Here is a 25,919-nt window from a genome sequence, read left to right as displayed (position 1 = left end):
TGCAACCAGCCACTAGGGGCACTACTGATTCTTTTCGCTTCAAATTCTGCATTTCATTGTTAGTTATTACAGATGTTGATGACTGAAGCAAGGTAAAACAACAACTTTAATAATAATAATAATAATAATAAACTGCAGTAAGTGATTGCTAATTGCTTTTTAGAAATGGATCACATTTCTCAGTCTAACATCATCCAGCACTTTGAGTAAAAAAGCCCTACTTTAGTTTTTAAGGTCAGTTAACTACAAGCCAGTGGAAACAGCTCTATGTGTTTTTAGTTTGTGACATTTTTAGACAAAAAAGACAAAAAAATTAAAAGAATGTGTGAGCAGCCAAATTATTTATGTAATAAGTAATGTTTTGTTGATAAGAGCACTTTATTCTCCAAATCGGGTTTAAAAAGTGAAACCGTAATCTTTCTGAGGAAGGCTGCTGGTGTGTGTGTGTGTGTGTGTGTGTGTGTGTGTGTGTGTGTGTGTGTGTGTGTGTGTGTGTGTGTGTGTGTGTGTGTGTGTGTGTGTGTGTGTGTGTGTGTGTGTGCCTTCAAATGATCAAAGTGAGATCGAAGTCTCATTAATGAGTCCCTGTTCAACGTTGTGATCAATCAAGAAATCGGTCCTGAATCGTCCAAAAGCAAAGTCAGCAGACTGTAGTCATATATGAACGAACGCTAAAACGGCTCTAAGAAATGGTCGTATTATTGATGTCGTAGAGATCACGCAGGTCGAGTGAGCTGATCATCTTGCTGTAATAAGCAAAAATGTCATATTTCTGTTTAATTTTTTTTATCCTCACCAAAAACTAAATCAAATCAATCATACTTTATTGAAAACACACACTAAACAGTCCTTTATGATCTCCCAGATTATTAGAAAAAAAACATTTTAAAATGTAAATTAACGTTTTGAAAATTATGCTAATTTTCAAATTGGTTTTTGCACAGGAGTTTAGTTTAGTTTTTCTATTAGCCAAATTATTCTTTACTAAAGCTAAGAGCCAAAGGCTTGAGTTAGTTGTATTTGTCCTTGAATCCAAGTTTTATCATAATTAGCTGGATGCAAACACATCCAGCGACTCTGCATTCTGCATTGCATTCACCATATGTCTACATAACCTGCTGCCATGTTTTATTTCTATCGCAGATTGAACAATAGAGCGTAAGTTCTGCTCTTGTAGGCCTGCAGACTTCTCTCACTTAATGAGAATATTCTTTTGAACGTTTAGCTGGGATTGATTTTGGCTCCTGGGCAGCACAGATAGATAGGAGCAGCATGTTTAGAGCAGAGGGTGCTCATGGGATCGACTCTCTGGGTTACAGAAATGGGTTTCATTTAGTGGCCTTCACCTTCAGCTGGAGGGAAAAGTGCCATTTTAAGAATGAATTTAATCTCCTGTAAGATGCATTTTTGTTTAAAGAGTTTAAAGTTATCTTGTGGTGTCATGTTTTTGAACATATTTTGTGTATTTTTTATTTCCTTTTGGCCTGTGTTTGATTAAAAATGTGGAGCACCAAAAGGTCAAAAATTAAGCCATTTGAGTTATTAAAATAAAACGTGAGCTGGAATGATTATTATTTTTTTATGATTGTAACTGATGGTTCTGGGTGTCTTTTTACTAAAATGAGGCATCTTATTGGATACAGGGGGCAGTCTTTTTGTCTATTTTTCAAGAGTTTTCATTAATCCTTCACAATAAGAGCCTGAGGCATATATATTTACCTGAACACAGCTAAAAATTATGAAATAGTTTGGGGTTCTACCTGAGAACAGTAGTAAAGCTTGCTTTTAGCACCCCCTAGTGGTCATTACTAAGTTAAGCATTCGTCTTTTTAACACCTTAATCTAACTGCTGAAATGTTTCCTCAGCCTTCATTAGTGTCTACAGGAGCGGTTCATCACTAAATAAATTTTTTTTAAAAATCAGCTGTGTTCACGATCTAAAACATGCAGGAAATGTGCTGGAAGCAGACTCCAGGCATGTCAGCTGCACTTTACTGAGTCCAACAGGGGCTGGACCGGCAATTCTGAAGTTGCAAGTGCGGTATGCTGGCAACAGACGGCGGTGAGAGCTTGAGTAACATTTCATAAGTAACAGATTATTTTAGCACATACTGGCTCAAGAAAATGATTTAAAAATATGAAAAAGTATGGCTTTAATAAAACATTTTCAGCTCCCTGAACCACCATTTTCAATTATACTGAAAAATGATCTCACACAGTCGGGTTTTAGAGGACTTTAGTTCTGACCATACAGATGAACTAGCGGCTAGTAGATTGGGGGCTACGGTGACACAGGAGTTAAGTGCTCGCCCCGTAATCAGAAGGTTGCAGGTTCGAGCCCCGGTCACTCAGTCACTGTTGTTGTTTCCTTGGGCAAGACACTTAATCCCCCTTGCCTGCTGGTGGTGGTCGGAGGGACCTGTGGCGCCAGCGCTCAGCAGTCTCGCCCCTGTCAGTGTGTCCCAGGGCAGCTGTGGCTACATCGTAGCTCATCACCATCAGTGTGTGAATGTGTGTGTGAATGGGTGAACGGGTGAATGACTGATTGTGTTGTAAAGCGCCTTGGGGCGTCCCAGGACTCTAGAAGGCGCTATATCAAATACAGGCCACTTATCACTTACAATAAATTGCTGCCACATTAAAACAAGTCAAAAAATCTTTATGGAATTTTGTGTGAATAATTATTATTATATAAATTCCATTCATATAACATTCCAACCGGAAGTCCTCCAGGCTGCACCGCTAGCTGCTGCGGTCATAATTTGCACTTATAAAAACCACGTAGTTGTTATAATCATCCATGTGATTTCACATTTCTTGCTGAGTAGAGGTTCATTAGTTTAATTACTAATTCCCTTTAACTTAGCCTTGTTCATGCTGACATTAGCACTTGTGTCCGATCAGAGCTAGTCCTTTTTAAAACTGATTTTCCAAATAGCCATCTACCACAGGTAAAATGATAACTGTTTTAAAAATATAAGCTAGCCAGAAATCTGTTAATGTTTAAATGGTTTGAGGGAATTTCTTGGGGAAATAAAATCCAAGAAGAGGTAATACTAGCATAGAAAAATGAAGTAAAATCTGTTAGATTCTTAATTTATTTACAACAATTAAACACAAATATTAGAATTTTGCCAGTATTGGAGCTCCATACATTATTCAAAACTTACAAGTAAACGCTGATCATTTAAAATGTTGCACTTTGAATTGCTGCTTAGAATTTGACTCCTTTTGGGGAAAAGATGGTGAACATAGACCAGGTGCCGTGGTCAGCCCCCTCTTCAACGCTCCGTCAGATTGGTCAAACTGCAGCTCTGTTCAAGAAACCCTGATGTGTTTTGTTACTTGCTGATTGTCTCGTCTGTGTTATAAACACCACAGTGTGTATCGGTCCATTCTGCCCAACAGTGGTTGTTACATTCGGCTGTGATAAACAACTAAAAACAAGGGCAGTAGTGTCTAGAGGTGCTAATAAATATCATTAGGCTGTATTTTCGTCTTTCATTGTATTATTGACCAGTGTTAACTGTCTGTAACACAGTAGAGCATAAAGACGTCATTTCACTATTAAACAATATAAACATATTACTGAAAATCTGCATGTGTGTTCTCTTCTTGTTTTTTAGTTTGACTTTTGTAGGTTTTGCTTTTTAATGGTAAAAGCTTCTGGTTTAAATCACAACTTAAACTTTGCTGCCATCTGGTGGAACATGTACAGATTCCCAATGAGCCAATGTAGGCTTTAGATCCAAAATGTTATTTATTTAATAATTTATTGCAAAATTATTAACAGTCTACTGATTACGTTCCACAATCTCAGTCCATTAATTGCAAAAATACATCTATAAACAATGTGGGAAAACCTGCAGCTGAGCTTCTTTTTCTGATTTTTGAACATTTTTAGGGATTAAAGCCGTGTTAACACTTAATAAGTTCCGGGAATTTTCTAGTATGGGGGAAGATGATGAGGAACCTACGATAGTTCAGTCCTCTCAACTATTGTGTCTCCAAACAACGACTTTCCAGAACTTTACTACCATGTTAGCATGTTCCAACCATCCATGGACATTAATAATATTTTTAAAGTTTTATTCTGTCAAAATATGCCACAATTGAATCCATTTAGGTGATGAGGAGAGCAGCTGTGTGACGTAAAATGCGGCGTTCAGTGATGAGAAGAATTGCTGTTTTTATGGAGCTATGTAGGTGACAAAAAAGCACATGAAATTAAGAACCGCTTTTAGATGACCCACCATCCCAGCAAATAAGCGTAATACTGCTACCACGGTGTGTCTTATGAAAGCGCCGTGGCAGCATGGCAATGTTAGCCTGGCAAGCCTAAATAAATGTATTATTTAGCCTGGCAACGCTCCATTGACGGCTCTCAGTCTTGGGGCGGGTTCTACCGTTGTCTTTCAAACGATCTCCACTTGCTACTGGACAATGAACAACGTGATTTACTCACCACAATGGATGTCAGTAAACGAGGTGGCCTGCTGTTGAAGACGGTGAAAATACATCCTTTTTTATAAATAAAGGACTTAAACACATCTATTTGCTCTTGATTCTAACAAAGCCCACGTCTAAATAGTCCAAAATTGATGTAAAAGCCGTTTCAAATGAGCGGTCGCCATCTTGTTCCATTCTGTTGCATCATCCCACCCACCAGACAAATAGAGGGCCCTGATTGGTCCACAAAGCAGATAGAGCACTGTGATTGGCCCATCGTTGTGGACCAATCACAGTGCTCTATAGGATTGAAACCCCCTATAGAGAGCTGTGATTGGCCAGCCAGAATGCTGCTAGGGGCTGTGGAGGTTCCAATGGAGCGTTTCTAGACCAAAGTTTGCAAAGCAAGAATTTGGTCTAGTTAGCTAGGACAATGTGGGAATTTTGCCGCATTTGTGCCGCCACACTCCGTAACGTTGCAACAACACTGGACTTGTGAATGAAGATCATGCCTTGGCGCAACAGAGGGTGGTGTCATTATGCACGTGTGGCATGTTCTCTAAAAGCGGCTAAGTTGTGGAGTGATTTCTGCTGCATTTTTTGGCTTTGGGGGTTTAAAAATAGATATTTTAAAGCAGTGTCAACGCTGCTTATTTTTGTTTCTTTTACAGTCTACTTCACTAGCAGTTCAGGTACTTGGATGACCCTTGAAATTACCCAGAAAGTTGTCCTTTTAAGGCTAGCCCAATGAAATGGAAACACCTGCATAACATGAATGTCCGGTACATTACCCGGAAGATGCGATAATGGAATCTGGAAGCCAGAAAAGAAAGAAGTCCAGCTGCTTTCAGCTCACACTGACATTGGAGTCTGCAACCATGAATGTGTCTGAGATATAAAACCTCATGGCACTGCCTCAGATCCAAACCCATGTCCACTCATGATGCTGGTTTCACATCTTGGTGAGACGCAGTGTGTTTAATCGGACCCCTAAAACTGTGGCTCCAGATGCGTACTGGATCTCTCTGAGGACCCCGGTCCACTTCTGTTCAGTCTCATTAAACCTGAGGAGATCATTTTTACAGTTTAAAGACTGATTTTAAACAAAAGATATGATTGTGTTGCTGTGTACCTCCAAATATCATTCATCTCTTTGGGAAGGATCTCATCGCTGTCCTCCAAAGGCACCATGGCAAAGCCGCCCACACAGTAAAGGCAACCCGCCAACGATACAAGGTTCAGAGAGCTGCGCTCCTGTGGAAACGCCTCAAAATCTGACCACCTGAGATGTGAAAAAAGCCCTTTTACTGAACATGAAAAAAAACTACCACCTTATTAATATTTGGGTATTTTTTTACTGAGAAGAACTGACGTATTGGTAGCGATGTCGTAGACCTCCACGGAGTCCGTCAGGCCGTCGTCGGTCACTCCTGCTGCAACGTAAATCTGGTCTTTGTGAAGAGTCGCACCAAACAAGGAGCGTGCCGTCTTCATGGGAGCCAGTTGCTTCCATTCAAATCTCTTAGCATCATACGCGCACATGTCCTTCAGACAGCTCCTATAAACATGAATTATTTTCATTAATATGGCGTTATTTTACCTCTATAGCTGAGACATCTCTCTTTTACAGCTTTTACACAAATTCAGCTTTGAAGCTTTGCTACCGTTTCTTTTAAATCTGCCTGAACTCGATACTCCTACGATGTTTTTACTAGATGCACAAACCGTACATAGAAACGTTGAATCTCGAGACTGGGGTGTGCACAACCTCCTGCTCACATAGCGATCCAACATAAAGAGTTTACTGATGGTGTTGTTTATATTTTACACAGCAACTTAGTTTTAATAAGTCTGTGCTTATCTGCGTTTATGTATTTGTGCTTGTGTGTTGTTTCCATGGTGGCCCTAATGAACGACTGGAAGCAAATTTAACATTTCTGCACCCTTAAAAAATCATAACTTTTATTCACATATTTTGTGATAGAAAGCTTTAATTGTCTGTATTTTTTCCACACAAAGATGTCTCTGGTAGCACATACTCACTTGTCTCCCTTTCCTCCGATCACATAAACAACATCATTGTGTGATATTGTTGAATGTCCGTAGACCGGGTACGGAAGTGACTCCGATTCTCCCCATTTAAAGGATCTGTGGTTTAAAAAAAAAAGATTAATTTAATTTAATTAATTTGGTAACACTTAACATTAAAGGTTCCTTTAACGTTAATATTGTTAACCATTAAGTGTCCTTAAGGTTAGGACAAAGGTTCACATGCACTGCATAATATGGTTAAGCAGTTTATTTTTTATTTATCCATCCATTTTCTTCTGCTTATCCGGAGTCAGGTAGCAGCCTAAGTCAAGAGGCCTACACTTCCCTCTCCCCAGCTACTTAGGCCAGCTCCTCCAGGGGAATCCCAAGGTGTTCCCTGGCCAGCCGAGAGACAGAGTCCCTCCAACATGTCCTGGGTCTCCCTTTAGTTCTCCTGGTTGGACGTGCCTGGAAAACCTCACCAGTGAGTCATCAAGGAGGCATCCTCACCAGATGCCTGAGCCACCTCAAATGGCTCCTCTTAATGTGGAGGAGCAGCGGATCTACTCCGAGCCCCTCCTGGAGCCCCTCACCCTATCTCCAAGGGAGATCCCAGCCACTCTGCAGAAAAAACTCATTTCAGCCGCTTGTATCCCCGATCTCGTTCTTTCGGTCACTACCTAAAGTTCATGACCATAGGTGAGGGTAGGAACGTAGATCGACCGGTAAATCGAGAGCTTCGCCTTCTGACTCAGCTCTCTCTTCACCACGACAGACCGGTACAACGCCCGCTTCACTGCAGATGCAGCACCAGTCCGCCTATCGATCTCACGCTCCAGCTCTCCCTCACTCGTAAACAAGACACGGAGATACTTAAGCTCCTCCACTTGAGGCAGAACCTCATCCCTGATCTGCCGAAGGCATTCTACCCTTTTCCGATACTTTATTTGATCATTTAATAATGCACTAAGTAACGCTATTAAAAGGGCCCCTTGTTGTAAAGTGCCACCATTCATTACATTTAATTCATTTGCAGTCAGTATTAAAACTCCCCAACTCACTGCCTGTCGTAGACCAGAACTGAATCCAGAATGTTCTCCTCCTTCAGGTCCTTTCCTCCCAGAACAAAGATGGAGTTCTCGGCCTCACCCAGTCCAAACAGGAAGCGAGGAGATGGGAGGGGGGGCATCCCAAGCCAGTCTGAACCAACCGGGTCATACTGAGGTCAAAGGAGTCAGAAGGAATGAGAACGGGATCAGATTTTCAGCTACTTTTTCTCTTTTTATCCTACCTGTAGGAAGTAGGAGCTCAGTGGGTCCTCCTTATTCTCTTCATCAACGAATAATCCTCCCACCACAAAGACCTGGTTCTCTTTGGTCACCAAACTGGAGTGGTTCTTGGGGATCTGCGTGGAGAGCGACGCCATAAAGCAGTCGTTTTCTGATGGGTCGTACGCTACGGCGCCTGCGTTGTTGATCATCAGGATCAAGTTTCTGGCAAACATTCCAAATCTCAGGTTGTCATTGAGAATGGCTGGTAGGAGGTCCTCCTCCTCCTCCTTTTCCCCGTTGTCTACATCTGTTGCTGCTCCGCCATCCTCCTTCTTACTTTTGTCCTTTTTGAGCTCCGGCATTTTCCCAGCACGAGCATCCCTAACCAGCTGGAGCTTCTGCTGAAGCTCTGGACTAGATGAGATCAGCTCATGTTTCTCCACTTTTTCCTTCAGAAACTCATCTGTGACCAGACGCAAACGAATGCAGTCGAGCAAATCTGGGAGTTCTTTCAGCCGGTTCTCTGTGTCCCTGGACACCCAGTTCATCAGAGCGTCGAATACAACCTCCTCTGTCTCCACATTCAAATTGTCATTGGTCAAAATGGCTGCCAGCTCACTGGGGCGCAGCTGGAGGAAGTCCTCGTCTCTGGAGATGAGCTGGAAGCGCTCTAAGGCGTAATTCCGGGCCGAGACGGCCAGCCTGGGGCAGTCCAGCATCAAGCCGAGTCTGAAGACAGCCAGGCAGTTGCTAATGCTCAGACGCTTTTGCAGAAAAGACACACAAACCGTGAAGATGGAGGGAATCTGGTACATGTTAGCGACAGCGAAGATGTCCTGGACGTTCTGCTCGGTCACATTGATTTTAGAGGTGTACAGGTACTTCAGGATCAGACCCATGACCCCAGGCTCCACGTCCTCCAGCACAATTTCCCTTTTCTTGCTCTCCTCCAGGTCGGACAGAAAGATGGAGCGGAAGTATGAGCTGCAGGCACACAGTACCAGGCGGTGGCAAGGGAACTCCTTGTCTTTGATCTTCAGCACACAATCGATCAGTTTGTCGCTCTCCAGCAGGTCGTACAGGCCGTCCTGGAGTAAGGTCTGCTGGTACAACCTGGGCTCGTCCATCGGGTTCACGGGCAGAGCCATCGTTCCTGATGAAGGGAGTCTACTAGAGGCCGCAAATCCAATAAACGTGTCTACAGTAAAGTTCGGATCGCAGTCTGGAACGTGGATTTAAACACGCAGCGAGCCTGCTCACCAGCTGAATCCAGGGACGGCCCACTTCCTCAGCTGTCCTGACCCTTCAACTGAATTCCAACTGAAAGCTTATTTTTAGACGGGCAGTTCTGTGTGGAGCTATGGGCTTTATTCTGGAACGCTGAAATACAATACGGGCATCTCTGGAGCCTTTTCCCAGCCGCTCCCCAGGAGCATCACACAGCTGATGCGTTGAAAAACGTTTCCAGCATGAGTCATCGTGGTTGTTCATGAAGTCTTTGAGACAGACAGATCAGGCAACAGCTATTTTATAATCCTCTACACAGCACTGAGCTATTCCCTCAGGAATATTCTGGTATTCCTGGCAGTGTCAATGTTTAGACATTTTGACCACGTTGAGACTAGCCGTTAGCTCATCAATCCACTCAGAATAAAACTATTTCTCCAAACCAAGATCCTGTTTACATATAGACATAAAACAGCTGATTGTGTCTGAAATATGTCCGACTCCTGTTGGTAAAACTCCAGATGGAACACCCCATGGAGACAAGATGGTTTGAATAAATAAAAGTTTGTTTATTGCATTTAAATCAAATCTGGTGTTGCTTCAGACTGAGTGGTGTGTTTCATGTTAAATTACTAGAATTACTAGTGAGGATTTTCCACAAAAGTGGAAATAAATATTTAGTTATAATGTATTTATAGGTTAAATACAGTAGATTCATGTTTTAGTAGCTAATAGGCTATAATTATGTGTGCAACACTCCCCAATAAACAGTTAAAGGTCTACTCTGCTTTTTCTCTGTTGGGATCTGCCTCTGGCTGTGCAGCAGCAGGTGGAGTCGTGGAGGCAGTGGGGCCGGTTGCAGCGTTTACTGTTGGTGCAGGAGGAAGGGGATCAGGGTCGTCGATGAGCGCCCGTCTCCTCTCCAGCTCCTTGATCACTTGAACCAGACAGTAGGTCACAAACATCACAACGATGGTGGTGACAGGGAACCCTTTGAGAAGGAGCCGTTTGGCGACCAGCTTGGCGAACTCCAAGCTGTTCAAAGCCACAGAGTTGTACAGCACGATGCTCCAGAAGTTGAAAGTATTGAAGACGGCTCTGACACGTCGGGACATAGCTTCTGACATCGCTGCCTGTGAATAAAACACCACAAATACATTATGTACAGAGATGTTTTTGATATTATCGGACGATATTGGAATGAAAATGGAAAATTGTAAATGATCAGTATCTGTTTTCACTTTTTTTTAATCACACAGATTTTACATAGTATACATCAAACTCTTCAACTACTTCTCACTCAAAATGTCAAAATATGACAGATCCGAGGGACAGATCTTGAGACACATTTTTGTTTGGCACAACTGGCCTAATGTAAAGGTGCATTATGTCAGAATGAAGTAAGAGTGACATCCTGTGGTCCGATTTTGGTACTGCACTCCATTTTTTTCAAACACACGTCACATTCTCACTCCCGCTCTTTGAGTTTCCAGGCTGTTACCAGTTACAGATCAGCACCAGAAGATTCTACATCACGGCTATTCTATTGCGGGCCTGGAGGGCTGGTGTCCAGCACGCTTTAGTGGTTTCTCTTGTCCAATACACTTGATTCAGTGGTTGAATGACCTGTGCAGCAGCTCATCAGGCTCTGCAGAAGCCTGTTAATCACCTGCTGATTGAAATCAGGTGTGTTGAAGCAGGGCTAAAACCTAAACGTGCTGGACACCGGCCCTCCAGGCCCAGAACTGAACAGCCCTGTTCTACATGATGGGAAAAGATGAGTCCCACAGTAAGTTTAGAAGTAGATGAATACATTTCACTGTAATGTCAAGTGTTAGGTAAATGAAAAAAGTGCTTGAGATTTTTTTTTAGAGCTATCAACTTCTAATTAATCGTTAACATTGTTAGAGCCGCGTTATCCTCTAGCCTACTTTACCAGATATTTGAGTAAAACAAAAATAAGCCATGGCTTTTTAGGTTTACAATAAATATTTTTGGGGTCGCTCAATGGCGCCCCCAAGGGGTGGCCAGGGGTGGCCATTGCCAACCCTATAAAATTGCTGCCACCCCCCAGAAAAAGCCAGTGTGAAGAAGTGATATTAATGTTTGCTCAAACCAAAAATTGTTCTTATTTATTCCAAACATAATTGTAAAACAAAATAAAAACAATACAATTAATGAGTAAACAAATAATCAGAATAAAAAATACATGTATCTGCTGCTCATCATTTCAAGAAGTTTTTATCTCTATAGCTTTTTGTGAACACAGCAACAGGTGAATTAAACAAAAAAAACTATTAAAAATAAAATTTAAAACATTTTAAATAACTGAAATGTCTTTTTCTGAAATGTTTGTGTTTGTAAAATTTAAGTTAAATGTTTTGGATTCGTACAGTTTTTTTTTTTAATAAAAATGAATAAAAGAGCAATGCAATACATTGCCACAGGCAATTTGGTATGCCACCCCAAAAATTTCTTTGGCCCCATCTGGTCACCCCTATCAAAACTTTCTGGAGGTGCCGCTGGGGCAGCTCCTGTTAACTGCGTTTGCTGGCTGATGTTGAATTACAAACGCAGACGCTGCAGCCCTGACTCGGCAACCCTGCAGGCTCACAGATTGCAAAGAAAGACTACGTCCCTCTTTGGCTATTTTAAAAAGAGAAAACTGACAACCCCCCAGCTGGCTGAGAGTAAATCTGTTGCAGTGTAGCCTTCCTTCCAACATGATTGAGCCATTTGACTGTTCTGTGATAATTTCAATGTAAATCTTACATGTTGTACTTTTAAATGTAAGTAGTTGACCTATTTTGGACAGATCATGTTCAGAGTTTAAGTATACATGAGATGTGTGATGTTAGTTTTCTTTTTATTTACTGGGGGGAGGGGGGGGGGATGTTCTGCATACATTGGTATGGAGTGATATTAGTATCGATATAATCAAATATCTGTAAAAAAAAAAAAGCCAGCATCAAACATTTAAGTATTGGGATGAAATGTGAAGGCCAACAAACCTCATAGGAGACAAACGGCTCCATGGAGGAGACCTTAGAGGTCCACAGCTCAAAGTTGAGACCCAAACAGTTGAAGAAGGCCCAGAGCAGAACCACCTGACTGGGTCCCAACCAGAGAATGACAATGCTGTAGGTGCAAAGTGTCGCCAGCAGCTCCTCCAGGACACCGTCGTGCCTCCCACCCAGATAGTTGTAAACGTACCTGAGGACCCAAACCCATCAGAACCTTCATATCTGAGCTCAATGGTAATAAAGTCGCGTGAGGAGTTTTCTGTGGTACTCACTTGCACAGCCAGTCGTTAATCCCTCTGTCAAAATGCCTGAATGAAAACAACAGCTGGTTTAGGTTTGTTGAACCGGAAGAAGTTCTGATGCACAACTTGGACTCACGTTTCAGCGAATACGTAGAGCATAGTGATGCACTTTGGTGGTTTCGGTGGGTCCAGGTGATCCAGCTGGGACACAGTGCTGATGACACCAAACATGACGGCTGCTTTTATCCAGTCATAAACCAGAGTGAAGTAAGCCACGCCCACTGGCAACAACACAGGAGAACAAGTTCAGTCAGAGTTCTCTGATCAGAGTTTCTATGAGACGGTACCAACCCAAAGCCCAGTCAGAGAGGTGTTTCAGAAGCTTCATGTCAGCGGGAATAGTGAGGATGTATAGAAAGTGGAAGAAGATGTCCACCATGATTATGACTCCTAAATGGATCAGGCCCTGCAGCCTGATATTCCACATCTCCGTTTCCTTCCTGGATAAGTCCGACTTATTGGCCTGTAGAGAGAGAGACACAAACACCCAACCTCCAGAGAAGAATCTCCTCTCACAAGAAACTTTAGCTCAGTATTTGTAAATCAGTTATGGTTAGGGTTAGCAAATGCATTTCCAGTAATTACTTTAAGAGTTTCATTGAAATATATCAAACCGATCATTCAGATAGGAACTAGCAAGCTGAGCTTACTTGTGCATAAAAGTTGTCAAAGGTCATGATGGGACCAAAATAAAAAAACGGGAGGTAGAAGTTGTACTTGAGCAGCTCTAGGATGGTGTAGTTCCCATCTTTCCGTTCACAGTTTTCCAAAGCAAAGCTCATGCAGCGCATGATGGTGAACCCACAGCCTCCGTAGAAGAGGACGTGACGAAGCTCAAAGTCTCCCTCCACAAGGCCTGCCTTTATAGAGGAGAAAGCGTGAGAAATAAAAACACTAAATCCTAATCACTGAAGGACTCCAGGTGATTCTACCTGCCAGGACACAAAGGGTTCACATTTAAAAGTAGTGAGGGTGCAGAGGCCAGTGACAAAGCAGAGCCAGCGGATTTTCACCAAGGAGACGCTGTAGAGTAGGATACAGTGGGACAGCACGAGGGCGATGTAGGTCCAGCCCATACTGGTCAACACAGCCAGAAGACCGTACACCATGTGGACCAGGGACCTGTACTGTAAGACAGGAACAGAATCACACAGTTAGGCGGATGTCTTAAACTTTAAATCAAAGAAAGTTTCCATTTTCTGTAATTAGAGGATAATTTACCTCATTTGGAATTAGCTGTTTTCCTAAGCATCAACAGATGTGGACTGAACAAAGATCAATGAAGAAAGTTGGTTTTATTTCTGCACCTGTCCAAAGGTATTCAGGCCAACTCCTCGTGTCTGAATGGTCTAATGGTTGGTGCTGTTCTAGGGTTAGGGTTATTTAAATGTGTTTTGGTCCATTATCCTGTTGGAGAACTCATGATACATAACTGAAACACATTTGGCTTCAGAAAGCCTTGATCATCTGGAGATGCTTCCTAAATTGTGTGACCAGGAAAATGAAGCTGATGGAATTAGCCAAAAAGGTCCAGTTATGTTTTCCAGTCTCACTTTGCTTTTGTTGTATTATGTCCACTTTAGCTTGAATAGCGATGAACGACCTTTGAGTTAACCTCTAATCTATTTAGAAGATGCTCTGGTCAATGTAGATTCTAATCATTTCATCAAGACATGTTGTCTTTAACCTACCTCTTGAGGCCACATCCACGTGGTCCTCTACAGTCCTGTGAGCCTCCAAGTTTGGAATAAAACGCCCATTTGTAGTCAGAGGAACATCACGCTGCTTGGAGATGGTCTTTCAGCCTTTAGCTTCAACATGCTGTTCAATAATTATCTTATCTCCCGAAACAAATCTGTCCTGAGGTTTCTGTGGTCCATGTTCAGTGTGGTACACACCCTGATATCAATCAGCACTGTGACTGCCATACAGCCTTCAAATAGATCGATTACAAGACTGGAGCCCCGTGTGATGCTAACTGATTAGTTAGACCATGTCAAAGTATTTCAGGTTACATTAATTTAAGAAAACCTTGGATATTTCTTCCCCCTTCTTTCGTAGTAGAGAAATGTATTATAATGTATTAGGTCATGTCTTTGAAGCTTATTTAACAGCAAAGTGGAAAACATTCAGACAGTAGTGCAGCACCTGTGGAGCCAACACGGAGCAGATTTTGGCGAACAGCACATGACCAGAGAGCGCAAACAGGATGTGCGATCTAAAGGTGGAGAACCACATCATCCACTCAAAATCAGCAGTGTCCTGTGGATCAGAGAGAAAAAATAAGGACTTTTTTTTTATTAATGACCTATTTTATATGTGACTGTTTACCATTTTTCTCCCAAAGTACCCAGGCTTCAAACTGGCTTTGAATGTTTTTCTGCTTACGCTGGCTGAAATCAGAGAAGAAACTATGATAACAGCATTTTTCTTGTTAAAATAAAGTTTAATCTGCTCTAAAGAGACATTATGAGGTAAAACAAATATATTTTAGAGATTGGGTTTGACTCCAAGTGACCAGTAAAGTCAGTCTGGGAACATAAAGCTGCAGCATGTCTAGACAAGAATGGTTTAACCTTAGTCAAGCATCTTAGATGATAGAAGGAAGATGCCATAGCTCCATTTATGTGACCTCTAAAGCAAAAGGCATTGCCAATCATCACCTATTAATGAATAACCAAATCCCTTATGTGGGGTTTAACTCGCCAAAATCAACCATAGAGTCATCAGTGTAGCGACTGGAACCAAAGAGCACTGCTTCCATCTTACGTTCATTAATGCACAGGAAGTTCTCAGCCATCCATGCTTTGACATCACCCAAGCAATCTAAAAACTGTGAGATTGGCCAACCGCTGTACTCATCTAAAGGCCGACAGTCATCAGCCTTTAGATGAAATGCGATACTTCGTAGGATATCACCCAATGGGCCGAATGTACACACAAAACAGCAGGGGTCCTAATATTGAACCTTGCGGGACACATAATAATAATAATAGTAATAATAAAAACAATAATAATTGCAAAGTGCAATAATTTTTTTATTAACCTCAAGTGGTTTAACCAAAATTTGAAAAGTAAACAAATTGTCAATTTATCAGCAAATAATTGAAGTTTTCTTTGTATCTAATATCTTTATTGATTGACACAAAATCAGTCATACCATTTTTAAAAATGACTAAATGTTTGTCTTTTGCTTTTTCCTCCCAAAACCACACACACACACACACACACACACACACACACACACACACACACACACACACACACACACACACACATTTTACAGATTTAATAAACTCACATTGGATGACGTCATGTTAATCAAAGTCTGTCATATTACCAAATAATGAAAAATATAAAATAATTAAACAATATTTGATTAAAGATAAATAAATAAAAAATACTCCAGGGGGAAATATTGCATACTTCTGATGCACTGATATGAAATTTTTGGGCCGTTACCGATATCCGATATTAATATTGTTATGGCCGATAACAGATATTTGCTGATACTGATATACTGACAAATAATGCGTCTAAAATCAGCAGATTTTGTATAGAATGAAAATTATTAAAGTTGAATTTGCATTATTATGTATACACACCACACATTTACGCATCTGAGATGATTACAATCACTGTCCCATGACTAAACAAATACACACCACCACCCTAACCTCCTAAAACAGATGAACAAAGTTAACGGTTGTTAACATTGGGCCAGTTTTATTTGTCGGACCGATACAGATATGTTAACAAATGACTAACATCGGCTGATATTAATGCCGAATTATCATGCATCCCTATTGCATACATAAATAAAACACCATAAAGAGTAAATAATTAAAACAGTCAATAACCGATTTCCATTTCTGGAACAACCTTTTAAAATGTCCTTTTACAGAATAATTCATTTTCTTCATTTCAAGAAACCACATAACACTGTTGGATGGATGGTGGCTATTAAATACATTCAGGTGTTCTTCCTTCTACTCACAGCTGGACACCTCAGAGATCCAGAAGGTGGCCCAGACCACGGCCAGAGCCAGCACCGAGCTGTAGAAGTAGACCTCATACTTGGGAAGAGCAGCTTTGATCCCCATGCTGATGAACACAAACAGAACTCAGCTCATCAGCGCCACTTTAAAGAGTTTTACTGCTGTGTGGTTGTGCACAAGCGCTAACAACAGTCCTGCAGAAGAAGCTCTAGGTTTCATTCAATATTTCTGATCTGCATCTCAATTTTAAATCACGATAAACACATTCTTTTTCATCAATGAAGTCGTTGAGGTTGGTTCTAGTTGCAGAAACAATGGCGCATTGTCATATTTGTTAGGTTTTATTTTATTGGTTAAAATTATTTAATTATGGAGGAGAAAGCACAGGCTCTTTATTATCTGCGACTGATGAGTGATTTTATCTGAATAATCCGATTTTCTTTTAATTAGACAAATCAAATGTAGTAAAATATTTCCTCCCGCTGCTGTTACAAGTTATTTCTAAAGGCCTGCACCATTTAAACGATTCACTGGCTTCAAACAAACTTAATAATCAAGAAGAACAGTGGAGGTCAGATGGTCTGATTATAATAAGAAGTCCAGCTGTCTGCTATTTTTAACTGAACAACTCTTCTCCAGTAACTAGACATTGCAGCAGCCTGTTCATAAAACACACAATTACCTTCTGCTGCTTTGTGGTGTAAAATAAACAATAATTAATATTTCTTCAGGCCAAAAGAAGCAAATGTAAAGTATACCTCACATTGATCGGATGACTTGCCTGCAGTTGAAATGTCACAGTCGTGCACTCAGGTTTGTCCTCAGCTCCTGTCTGATACTGACCTTGAGAGCAGCAGCTGTTCTTTCAGTTTAAAAAAAAAAAACTTTATAAACAAAAATGAGAAACGCTGAACTTCGTGCATCCAGAGAGTTAAGAGTTGGACTGTGGGTCCCTCTGACTCCCAGAGAGGGAGCTGCTGCCAGTTAAAGATGACAGGATGAATTTATTCTAATGGGGCGGGGCTAGAAGGAGATTTTTAATGATCCTAACAAAATATTTTCATATGAGTCTAAGCGAGAGGAGCCAGTTTAGGTGGCTCAGGCATCTAGTGAGGATGCCTCCGGGCACATCCAACCAGAAGGAGACCCGATGGAAGACCATGGACACACAAAGTTTCTCAGTTAGCCGGGGAATGCCTTCGGATCCCCCTTTGGAGGAGCTGGCCAAAGTGGGTGGGCAGAGGGAAGTCTGGGCCTCCCTGCTTCCACTGCTGCCCCCGCGACCCGACCCCGGATAAGCGGCTGAAAATCAATGGATGTGAACATAAGTATTAATGACACTTCAGGAAAAGCTTTTATGGCTAATGACTTTTCCAAGCCCTCTGTATTGGTGAACACTTAAGTAACTATTTAACTCTGCTTGTACCACTTTGGATGCTTTGAATACCATAAAGACATGCTGACATGGCTTCTGTCAACCAGCTCCCTTTGAGTACAGTTGTCACCAGTTTAGGATGGAAGCTGCATTTAAATCAGTCTTTTGAAAAAATCTAGCATTTCTTAATCTTCATGTTGCTAAGATTTAGCTGTTCGTATCTCTGTCTACTCAAAACGGTGATTCATACTTTAACGTCCACACTAGACTACAGTAACTCTGCTGGAATGAGCCAGGAGCCCATAACCAAACTACAGAGACAAGATTGTTTTCTGGTTCTAAGAGAACGTTTTACACTGGTGGTCAACCTACATTGGTTTCCTGTGTGGTATTGAGTTGTTTTCATTATTCATATACAAGTCCTTAAATGGTTATACTCCTCCATGCATTGCCAATCTGTTGCAGTCATCTTGAAAGGCTTGTTAGATTCCCATGGCCAAGTTAAAATCACAAGGTGGTCACCCCGCCGATGAGCGTCAGAGAAGCACCTTTCAGTAGGTGTTCCAAGTCTAGGCTGAGGACCAGTTTCTATGTGGCCGTCTTTAGTCATGTCTAAACATACAGAGCTACTTTTTTGAAGAGTTGAATATATTTTATTCTTATTTTTTACTGTTTCAAGTTTTAGACGTTTATTCTGTTTGAATGTTTTCCCGTGGCATTCAGCTCTTTGTTCAGAATGATGGATAGATGTTGGAACCATTTCGTAGAGGTCATCACATGCTGGTGTCTGCAGCTTCAACCGCAACAATGAAACCCACAGGTACTCACTCGGTGGTGCCCAGTAAGTGCTGGCTGCTTTTATTGGAACTGTTAAATATTCAGTGGGAGTTTCTCCTCCACCGACAACCTGATCAGATTTTTCTTCCTTTTAAAACACATTGAAACCATCACACACAGATGCAAAGTCCCGTGTGAGCTTCTCTGCAGCTCCGACATTTGATAAATTCACAACGTTTTAGTGATTAGAGTGGAGACCAGTACGAGGGCTCAGCCCACCACTGTGGCAGGAATTGTCCTTGCGGTGCATTTGCGTCAAATCTGACGTTTTCTGGAGCGACCTGCAGACGAGGTGAGCTTTACTCTTCAGACGTGTCCTTTTTGCCGGTTTCCTGTCCTTCAAAGATGGGGTAGTTGCTCTCCACTTCTGCCCAGGTGAAAGTGCCATTGGCGAGGTCCCGAACAATCCCAGGCAGCTCGCTGACCTAAACCAGAGTTAGCAGGGCGTTAGGTTGTGGAATGAGATGCTTCACGTTAATGTTTAATGCAGGACTTCCTTCAATACATTACTTCTCATTGTTGGGGTCAGGATCCCACTATTAGCTTGGATCACCCCGATAAATCAAAAAACCATAATCGAGCAAAGCAAACAGCCACCAACAATTTTAAGTAGTATGATACAAGTGAGATGTTTCTCAAGTTGGTTTTAGCTTTTATAGAAATGTTTAGATTAGCTGGAACAAGACTGATGATCTGAAGATGCACCTCGGCTCTGATTTGCCTCATCGAGTCACGGTCCCTCAGAGTGGCCGTGTGAGGCGTCTTATTCACGGTGTCAAAGTCGACGGTGATGCCAAACGCCACTCCGATCTCATCTGTTCTGGCGTAGCGCCGCCCGATGGACCCGGAGGAGTCATCCACCTTGTGAGACACGCCGTTTTTGGTCATCGCATCGGCTGAGAGGGAGCCAAACATCAGGTTAAGCTGCTGCAACACGTCAACTCGTGGGACCGCATGAGGATACTTACATAATTCCCTCACGAAGGGCATGAACTCCTGATTTGGGCTGAGAGGTAGGACAGAACATTTGTATGGAGCTACGGTAGCAGGGAAGCTGAAATACTGTTTAAAAAACAAAAAACAAACCAGGAAACAATAATGAAACTTCTTGATTCAACACACAGCGAACCGGAACTCACCGTTCTTTGTTCGTCGCCTTCTCTGACGTGGAATGTGTGTTCAAAGATGGTGTACATGATCCTACCGATGCCAAACGAAGGTTCGATGACGTTGGGAACAACTTCCTCCACTGCAGGCGACAAAAACATGGAAGTTACCAAGCTTCTCCTCCGGATTAACCCTCCTCAGGAGTCCCTCTCACCATGCAGCATCTTCTGGAATCTCTTCACACTGACCATGTCCTTCGTCAGTCTGAAGGTCTTCCCTTGCGTCTCGATGGTGAACTCTCTGTGAAGCGGAGGTAAAACCCCGTTAAGGAAACTGGAGCCAGCTCTAAAAACAACTCTGATTCATCTTAAACACACCCAGCTTCATTCAGCAGACTCTCCTGCTCCGCTACGAAACACTCGTCACACACCGACAGATACTCCATGGCTATCTTGGCGTCCTTCTTATAAGCCTTCCCAATGGCTCCTTTGTTGGGCTCAAACTGGATGACGTTTACGGTTTTGTGTGAAGAAGTTAAGGAAGAGTGCTGATACAACCGTCAAATCCTCCTAAATGTTGTGTTTTAAGGATATGGGTTCTTTCAGTGGCTTCTCAGCAACCAGGGGGACTTTGGTGGCTCTCGAGTGGCATTTCAGATCAAAACAAGACCGGTCAGCGCAGCCAACAATTTCAATCCAGCCCTGCGACAAATAAATGTCATTTCAGCGTGAGGACGACCAACAGACACGAGGAGAGTCGAGATAAACGTACGTAAGAGGTTTTGGCCTCGGCGTCCCAGCAGTCACAGGCGTAGTGAGCCATCTCGTTATCCATGTGCTGTCGGAAACGCAGCTTGTCTTTGGCAACGCCGACTCTAGTAAGGTAGAGGTAGATCCTCCCGATGAAATATCCCAGCACGGAGTTGTTGATCACTCCCTGGATTTAGAAAAAGAGATTTTCTGTTTAAAAGCAAAGCAGAAGATCCCGTTAGCATCCCAGTTGGATGGTTTTCTAGATACCTACTTGTTCCACAGCATCGCCCAGCCTCATAATGTGAGCTGACTGGCCGCTGGTCTGGGCTTTGGAGGAGTACAACATGATGTCCAGATCAGCTACGTTGGAGAATTTAGGATGGATTTTCTCATTTGGGTCCACAAAGTGCTCAATCTCGGCCATAGTGAACTCCCTGCAAGAAAAAGGGTTTGTTAAAGAGTTTTGGTTGTTTAACAAGCAGATGAGAGCCAGAGGATTAGCTCACCTGACTCTGATGAGACCAGAGCGAGGGGAGATTTCGTTCCTGAAGGAGTTTCCTATCTGAGCAGCAGCGAAGGGGAGTTTGCCCTGGTTGAACTCCAGGAGACGCTTAAAGTTTAGGAAGATTCCCTGAGCGGTTTCAGGCCTCAGATAGCTGCAAATTCAGACCAGAACCTGCGGTAAAAATCTGCACACGTCACTAAAGCTCCTCCGGTTTGAGCTGGATCATACCCGGGCATGTTTCCTCCCGGGCCGATGGACGTCTGGAACATCAGGTTGAAGGCGATGGGGGGAGAGAGCTCGTTTCCTGTAGTCGGCGACTTCACGTTGTATTTGACAAAGAGGTCCGTCAGCTCTTGTTGGGAGTAGTTATCCAACTGGAAAACAACGAAATATAATGAGAAGGGCGATGACGAATCATATCAGTAGAGATTCTGAGTGAAGACCAACCTGAGTGATGACGTTCTCCATCTCTGACTTCCTGTCTGCGGCGCACTTCTTATCGGACATCAGCTTCTGGAGATGAGCTGCAGCAGAAACCACTCACCGTTATCCCGTTTGGTAAAAACTCTAAAGGACTGAACTGAAGGAATTTTTAGTCTAAATTCAAATCCTCCTTCCAAGATTTCTTCCTAATAAGTTAGTTCTTGTACTAAATTAGACGAATCTGGAATTTTTAAAAAGCTTTCTGAAGTTGTTAAGATCAAAATGTGAAACGTTTTTCGTTCCGATTGTTAATTAAATCATCTTTTGAAGCGACGCAACAGGAACTGACATGTCTCAACATCCAAACAGGCTTTTAGCGCGGGTGGAGTCTCTGTGATCCAGACTGATGTTTCTCATTCTCCCCGAGGCGCATCGCCACGACAGAGTCCCATGCAGATTTAAACCTTTCAAAAAAAAAGAAGAAAGAGACAAATTCTCACCTTTGAGGAGGTGGTCGGCTCTGAAGCATTCACCGTTCTTCACGTCTTTCACCATGTAGTCTGCAAACTTCTCTACGTGTCCTGAAGTCCTGGAGGAGCCAAAGGTGCAACAATCAATCAGCATCAACGAGAGAACAAACAAGGTGATTCTTATGTCTTTAACAAGTGTATCTGCGACCGGGCTATGGAGCGCTGCTATAGAGGCAGCTTCCATGCATAAAATCACAGAAATCAATGTTTGCCTGTTATTAAAAACCTAAAGTTCAGCACTTCAGAGCCGACTCCAGGAACCACCAGGCACTTCCTCCAGCCGTAATGTGGCCTAGCATTCCACAAAAGAATGCCAATTCTCTTTAATTTCCATGTGAGTAATAACTATTCCAACTAAACCACTTTTCTTTAACCAGTCGCCTACTTGAGGACGGATTCAGGGGTCAGCATGGTGCAGTCGATCTCCAGGATTTGCTCCTCCTGGATGAAGTGCTGCCTCCAAGCCTGCAGGATGTTGTTCTTCAGGGCACAGCCAACAGGACCAAAGTCGTACAGGCCACTCACACCTGAGGAGAGTTAATGAATGCATCAGGTGTCAGTTTAATCTCGATTTCTATTATTAGCCACCAGAGCATTACCTCCATAGATAGCAAAGGCCTGGTCATAGAAGAACCGCCTCTTGAGGGTATCCTCCATCTTGGGTCTGTCAACAATGTCATCTTTGGGTTGCAATGCCAGTTCCTGCAAATTGTGCAACACAGAGGTAAAATTATATATGACTGTCCCAAGAATACTAGCCAGGAGGCTGCAGACTCTCAGCTTCACCACTACTTAAGTTGATTTGTTTTGATGTGTGCAACCAATGACAAGCTCTTTAAATACTAATATACATGTCAGTTTGTGATATTACCATTTGATCAGTGCCAAATTTGTGTCATCTCTGCATGGATGAACGTGTGGGACTGGCATCCCTCTCAGATGAAATCATAACAAATGAAACTATGAATTTCTTACCTTGGCTTCTAGAGCTTTCTTCCTTGCTTTCAGTTCAGCTACAGCTTTAGTCACATCCACTTCAGGAGCTCCTTCCTGTTTCATTTGGCGCACCAGCTCTCCCTAAACCAGAAGAAAACATTGCAAACCACTGCGCCAAAAATAACTGAGCCAACGCCTGGACGTGTTTGGGAAGCAAAAAGATTGATGATTGTTTTTGGTAGCAGCACAAAATAAACCTCCTTTAAAAAAAATATAAAACAACCCCACCCTGCTATCATCAGCCTGCAGAGCAGCTCTGAAACGTGGCACATGAATATCACCTAGCGGTTAGCTCCTGTAGCGACTCCAGTCTGCTCTCATTCATTGACAGGCTGGGGTTAGCCGGCTAGGCTAGCCGGTTAGCTTAACCACTTCAGACCGTTTCTCACTTAAGTTACCTCACTACTTTAAAAAAAATATACTAGTTTTAAAGTGGCAGAAAGCAAATATTACCTGTTCTTTCACAGCAAGCCTCAAAGGGGCGAGAATCTCCTCAATGTTTCCGTCCATGGTCTTTTCTTCCGCAAGCTGCAGCCACAGGCTCTTTTTCTTTTTCTTAAGCAGGCAGACCGAGGTGGAAAAGGGCCTTCTACCGAGCGGCTGGCGATGGGACAGCCGACACAAACGGACCGTTACCGGCCGACAGGAGAAGGAAATCTCAGCGCTGGTCCTCAGCAGTGATAACGCTGCGCTGCGGAGAAGCATGGACCGCTGTAACGCGACCTCCAGAGAATGATGAAATCTCACGAAACAAGTAAATACTGCCGTCGTTCCGGCTCAGCACTTTCGTTACGTCTCACGCGTTCTTCACGTGTAATTGGCTGATTCGCTAAAAATAAAATTAAAATAAATAAAAATTAAATAAATGTTTTTGGAGACTTTACTCAATGCAGGGATTCTTAAAAGACGAAATATTTTCTTTTAAAGAGAAAATTTAATCACCTATGAAAAAAGTCTCAAAAAATCACCAACTCTCTTTTGAACTCAAATATGAAATAAATAATTCAAATGTTCCACATAAATGCCAAATTCTTGATATTGTTGAATAAATTTCAAAATAATTCACCAAAATTTCAACTGTAAAAATGTGACCTTTCAAAAGTTTTATTTTTCCCCCACAAGAGGGCACTAGAAATGCCCCAAAGTAAATTATACATTTACTTTATGCAAAAAGTGAGTCAAAGGGCATTTTCTTCCCCTTTAATTTGAAGCTGGGAAACAGAGAACTAGTCACTTTTTAAAATATAACAAACAATAAATTGTATGGTACAGTTCGTTGTATTGGCTGGCTTCATGATAAAACCACTGGTCCCTCCAACCACCACCACCAAGTGTCTTGCCCAAGGACACAACAGCAGCTGTCTGAATCAATCATACACCCTTCTAGTTGCTGGACAACCTGCTGACAACCATGCATGGTCTCACAGCTTGCAGAAGAAGATTCAGCATGCAGAGATTTTTTAAATCCCGGTTATAGTCATGCCTTCATGAAACATTTAATCCGATGGATGCACAACAGACCTACTTGAGATACATACAGATGAGATACATCATCTGTGTCCTATCAGACCTGACATCCAGACCATATTCATTTTAAATATTCATGAATGGAGATGTGCAGCTGTAGGGCATCACAGCTCAGAGATTCCCACAGATTCAGAGAGATGTCAACTGCGTTTGAACTCCATGATCAAAGAAATATAGCTTCAAGGGCTGCCATCTTTAAAAAAAAGTCTTGGAGTGAGATTTTCTTTCATTTTACTTTGTGTGTGTGTGTGTGTGTGTGTGTGTGTGTGTGTGTGTGTGTGTGTGTGTGTGTGTGTGTGTGTGTGTGTGTGTGTGTGTGTGTGTGTGTGTGTGTGACTGTTAGGTTTGGCAAAATGACACACTAGTCTGGCAGTGAGAAAAAACAATGTGATATTAAGGCAGAATTAATTTTTCAGAGGAAAAATGGATGCTGCAATCACTGTTTGCTACAATGTAAATTAAATTATGGGCAAAGCAAATAAAAGAAAATGATAAAATGTGGAAAAAAAAGCTATACATTTTCATGTGCTTAAATTGTAAATGTATTTTCACAGGAGAAGAGTCACGTCACATTGTCTTTTACAATAGTACTGTTGGCCAATCCTCACAGGAAATATATTCTGCTAATATTCTTTTCTGTCACTGAACACATTTGCTGTATTTGTTTTTTCTTTGTAGAGTTTATACATTTGTTGTGAAATATGAACGCATCAATGCTGTCCATCAGTCAAATCAAATGGCAGATTAAATATGTAGACAACGATCCATCGTAGTCTTTTTAATTACAAATTTTAAATTACGTGACAGATATAGTGGAAACACACGATTATTTTTTATTAAATTGGAGTACAACATGTGTGATAAATCTTTGTTGGTTTTAAATTTCCTTCCTGTTTTACCTGGTTTCAAATTAGCAGTAATTTAGTTTAGCCACTTGAGGGCGCTAGAAACAAAGTTTTGGCGAAGCATCTACATAGAGTTTGCAGTTTATAGATTTTTTCTTTCTTTCACTTTTTTTCTTTTGTTAAATGTCACACCTAAATGTTTCATATCAAATAAAAATGTAATATCAGATATAATATTATAAATGTTGTTTAAAAATCTGAATTTGATTTATTAAGATGGAAAAGAGCTTTCTAAACTAACTTGGTTTTGTGTAGAAAGGCAACCCCCCCCCCCCCACGTTAAATCAATAATTGACTGAGACTAATCTAATAATTTCAATGTTTGTAAACTGAGTTTATTTTCAATAGATACACCCAGACCAGATTATTGACAGACCTGCAGAACTAATAGATCTCTTCAATAGAACCTGCATGACAACATGAAGTGGGCTAAATGATCTCAAAAAGCAACAAATGTTATATATAAAAAATATTCCCATCCCACCCTCCGTGGGTGGTTTCATCCTTCCGAGCTCGGGTCCTGCAGAGGCCTAGGAGCTTGAGGGTTCCGCGCAGAATCTTAACTGCACTTTTCTGGACTGAGATGTCTGATGTTTTTCCCGGGATCTGTTTTAGCCACTCCTCCAGTCTGGGGGTTACTCCCCTGAGTGTCCCGATGACC

General features: G+C 42.0%; 3 protein-coding genes and 1 non-coding gene across 8 annotated transcripts; all 4 read right to left on the bottom strand.

The window, feature by feature from the left end:
• Positions 1–5,171: 5,171 nt before the first annotated feature.
• klhl40b (kelch-like family member 40b) lies at positions 5,172–9,108 on the bottom strand. The gene is made up of 6 exons (XM_015955151.3): positions 7,772–9,108; positions 7,542–7,699; positions 6,493–6,597; positions 5,822–6,007; positions 5,582–5,731; positions 5,172–5,513 (listed from the first exon to the last, which is right to left on the bottom strand). The coding sequence occupies exons 1-6, from the start codon at positions 8,897–8,899 to the stop codon at positions 5,402–5,404; spliced, it is 1,839 nt and encodes a 612-aa protein (XP_015810637.3). The 5' UTR covers positions 8,900–9,108; the 3' UTR covers positions 5,172–5,401.
• A 415-nt stretch (positions 9,109–9,523) lies between these two features.
• On the bottom strand, positions 9,524–17,322 carry hhatlb (hedgehog acyltransferase like, b). 4 transcript variants are annotated; one of them, XM_015955152.3, is made up of 11 exons: positions 17,145–17,322; positions 16,301–16,407; positions 14,635–14,696; positions 14,452–14,565; positions 13,236–13,430; positions 12,954–13,163; positions 12,595–12,766; positions 12,380–12,524; positions 12,274–12,309; positions 11,990–12,191; positions 9,524–10,111 (listed from the first exon to the last, which is right to left on the bottom strand). In XM_015955152.3, the coding sequence occupies exons 1-11, from the start codon at positions 17,222–17,224 to the stop codon at positions 9,758–9,760; spliced, it is 1,677 nt and encodes a 558-aa protein (XP_015810638.3). In that variant the 5' UTR covers positions 17,225–17,322; the 3' UTR covers positions 9,524–9,757. The 4 variants fall into 4 exon arrangements, with proteins under 4 accessions (XP_015810638.3, XP_015810641.3, XP_015810639.3 ...); XM_015955155.3 differs by having other exon boundaries at positions 17,065–17,265; XM_015955153.3 differs by having other exon boundaries at positions 17,083–17,222.
• Positions 17,323–18,504: 1,182 nt separating this feature from the next.
• Positions 18,505–23,715, bottom strand: gars1 (glycyl-tRNA synthetase 1). 2 transcript variants are annotated; one of them, XM_070553177.1, is made up of 17 exons: positions 23,280–23,715; positions 22,806–22,907; positions 22,430–22,532; positions 22,216–22,357; positions 21,801–21,889; positions 21,325–21,401; positions 21,106–21,251; positions 20,879–21,028; positions 20,644–20,806; positions 20,392–20,556; positions 20,209–20,321; positions 19,998–20,138; positions 19,835–19,920; positions 19,653–19,762; positions 19,482–19,575; positions 19,219–19,409; positions 18,505–18,938 (listed from the first exon to the last, which is right to left on the bottom strand). In XM_070553177.1, the coding sequence occupies exons 1-17, from the start codon at positions 23,529–23,531 to the stop codon at positions 18,813–18,815; spliced, it is 2,250 nt and encodes a 749-aa protein (XP_070409278.1). In that variant the 5' UTR covers positions 23,532–23,715; the 3' UTR covers positions 18,505–18,812. The 2 variants fall into 2 exon arrangements, with proteins under 2 accessions (XP_070409278.1, XP_070409279.1); XM_070553178.1 differs by having other exon boundaries at positions 19,998–20,143; positions 20,214–20,321.
• LOC129167266 (small nucleolar RNA SNORA84) lies at positions 21,964–22,099 on the bottom strand. Its single transcript, XR_008566089.1, has one exon. It is a non-coding gene; the product is annotated as a small nucleolar RNA SNORA84 (small nucleolar RNA).
• Positions 23,716–25,919: the final 2,204 nt, after the last annotated feature.

The sequence above is a fragment of the Nothobranchius furzeri genome, chromosome 7, assembly GCF_043380555.1.
Source record: "Nothobranchius furzeri strain GRZ-AD chromosome 7, NfurGRZ-RIMD1, whole genome shotgun sequence".
In the NCBI taxonomy this organism is placed as follows: Eukaryota; Metazoa; Chordata; class Actinopteri; order Cyprinodontiformes; family Nothobranchiidae; genus Nothobranchius; species Nothobranchius furzeri.
The sequence above is the reverse complement of the archived record's forward strand: the minus strand, read 5'-3'. Positions and strand labels throughout refer to the sequence as shown.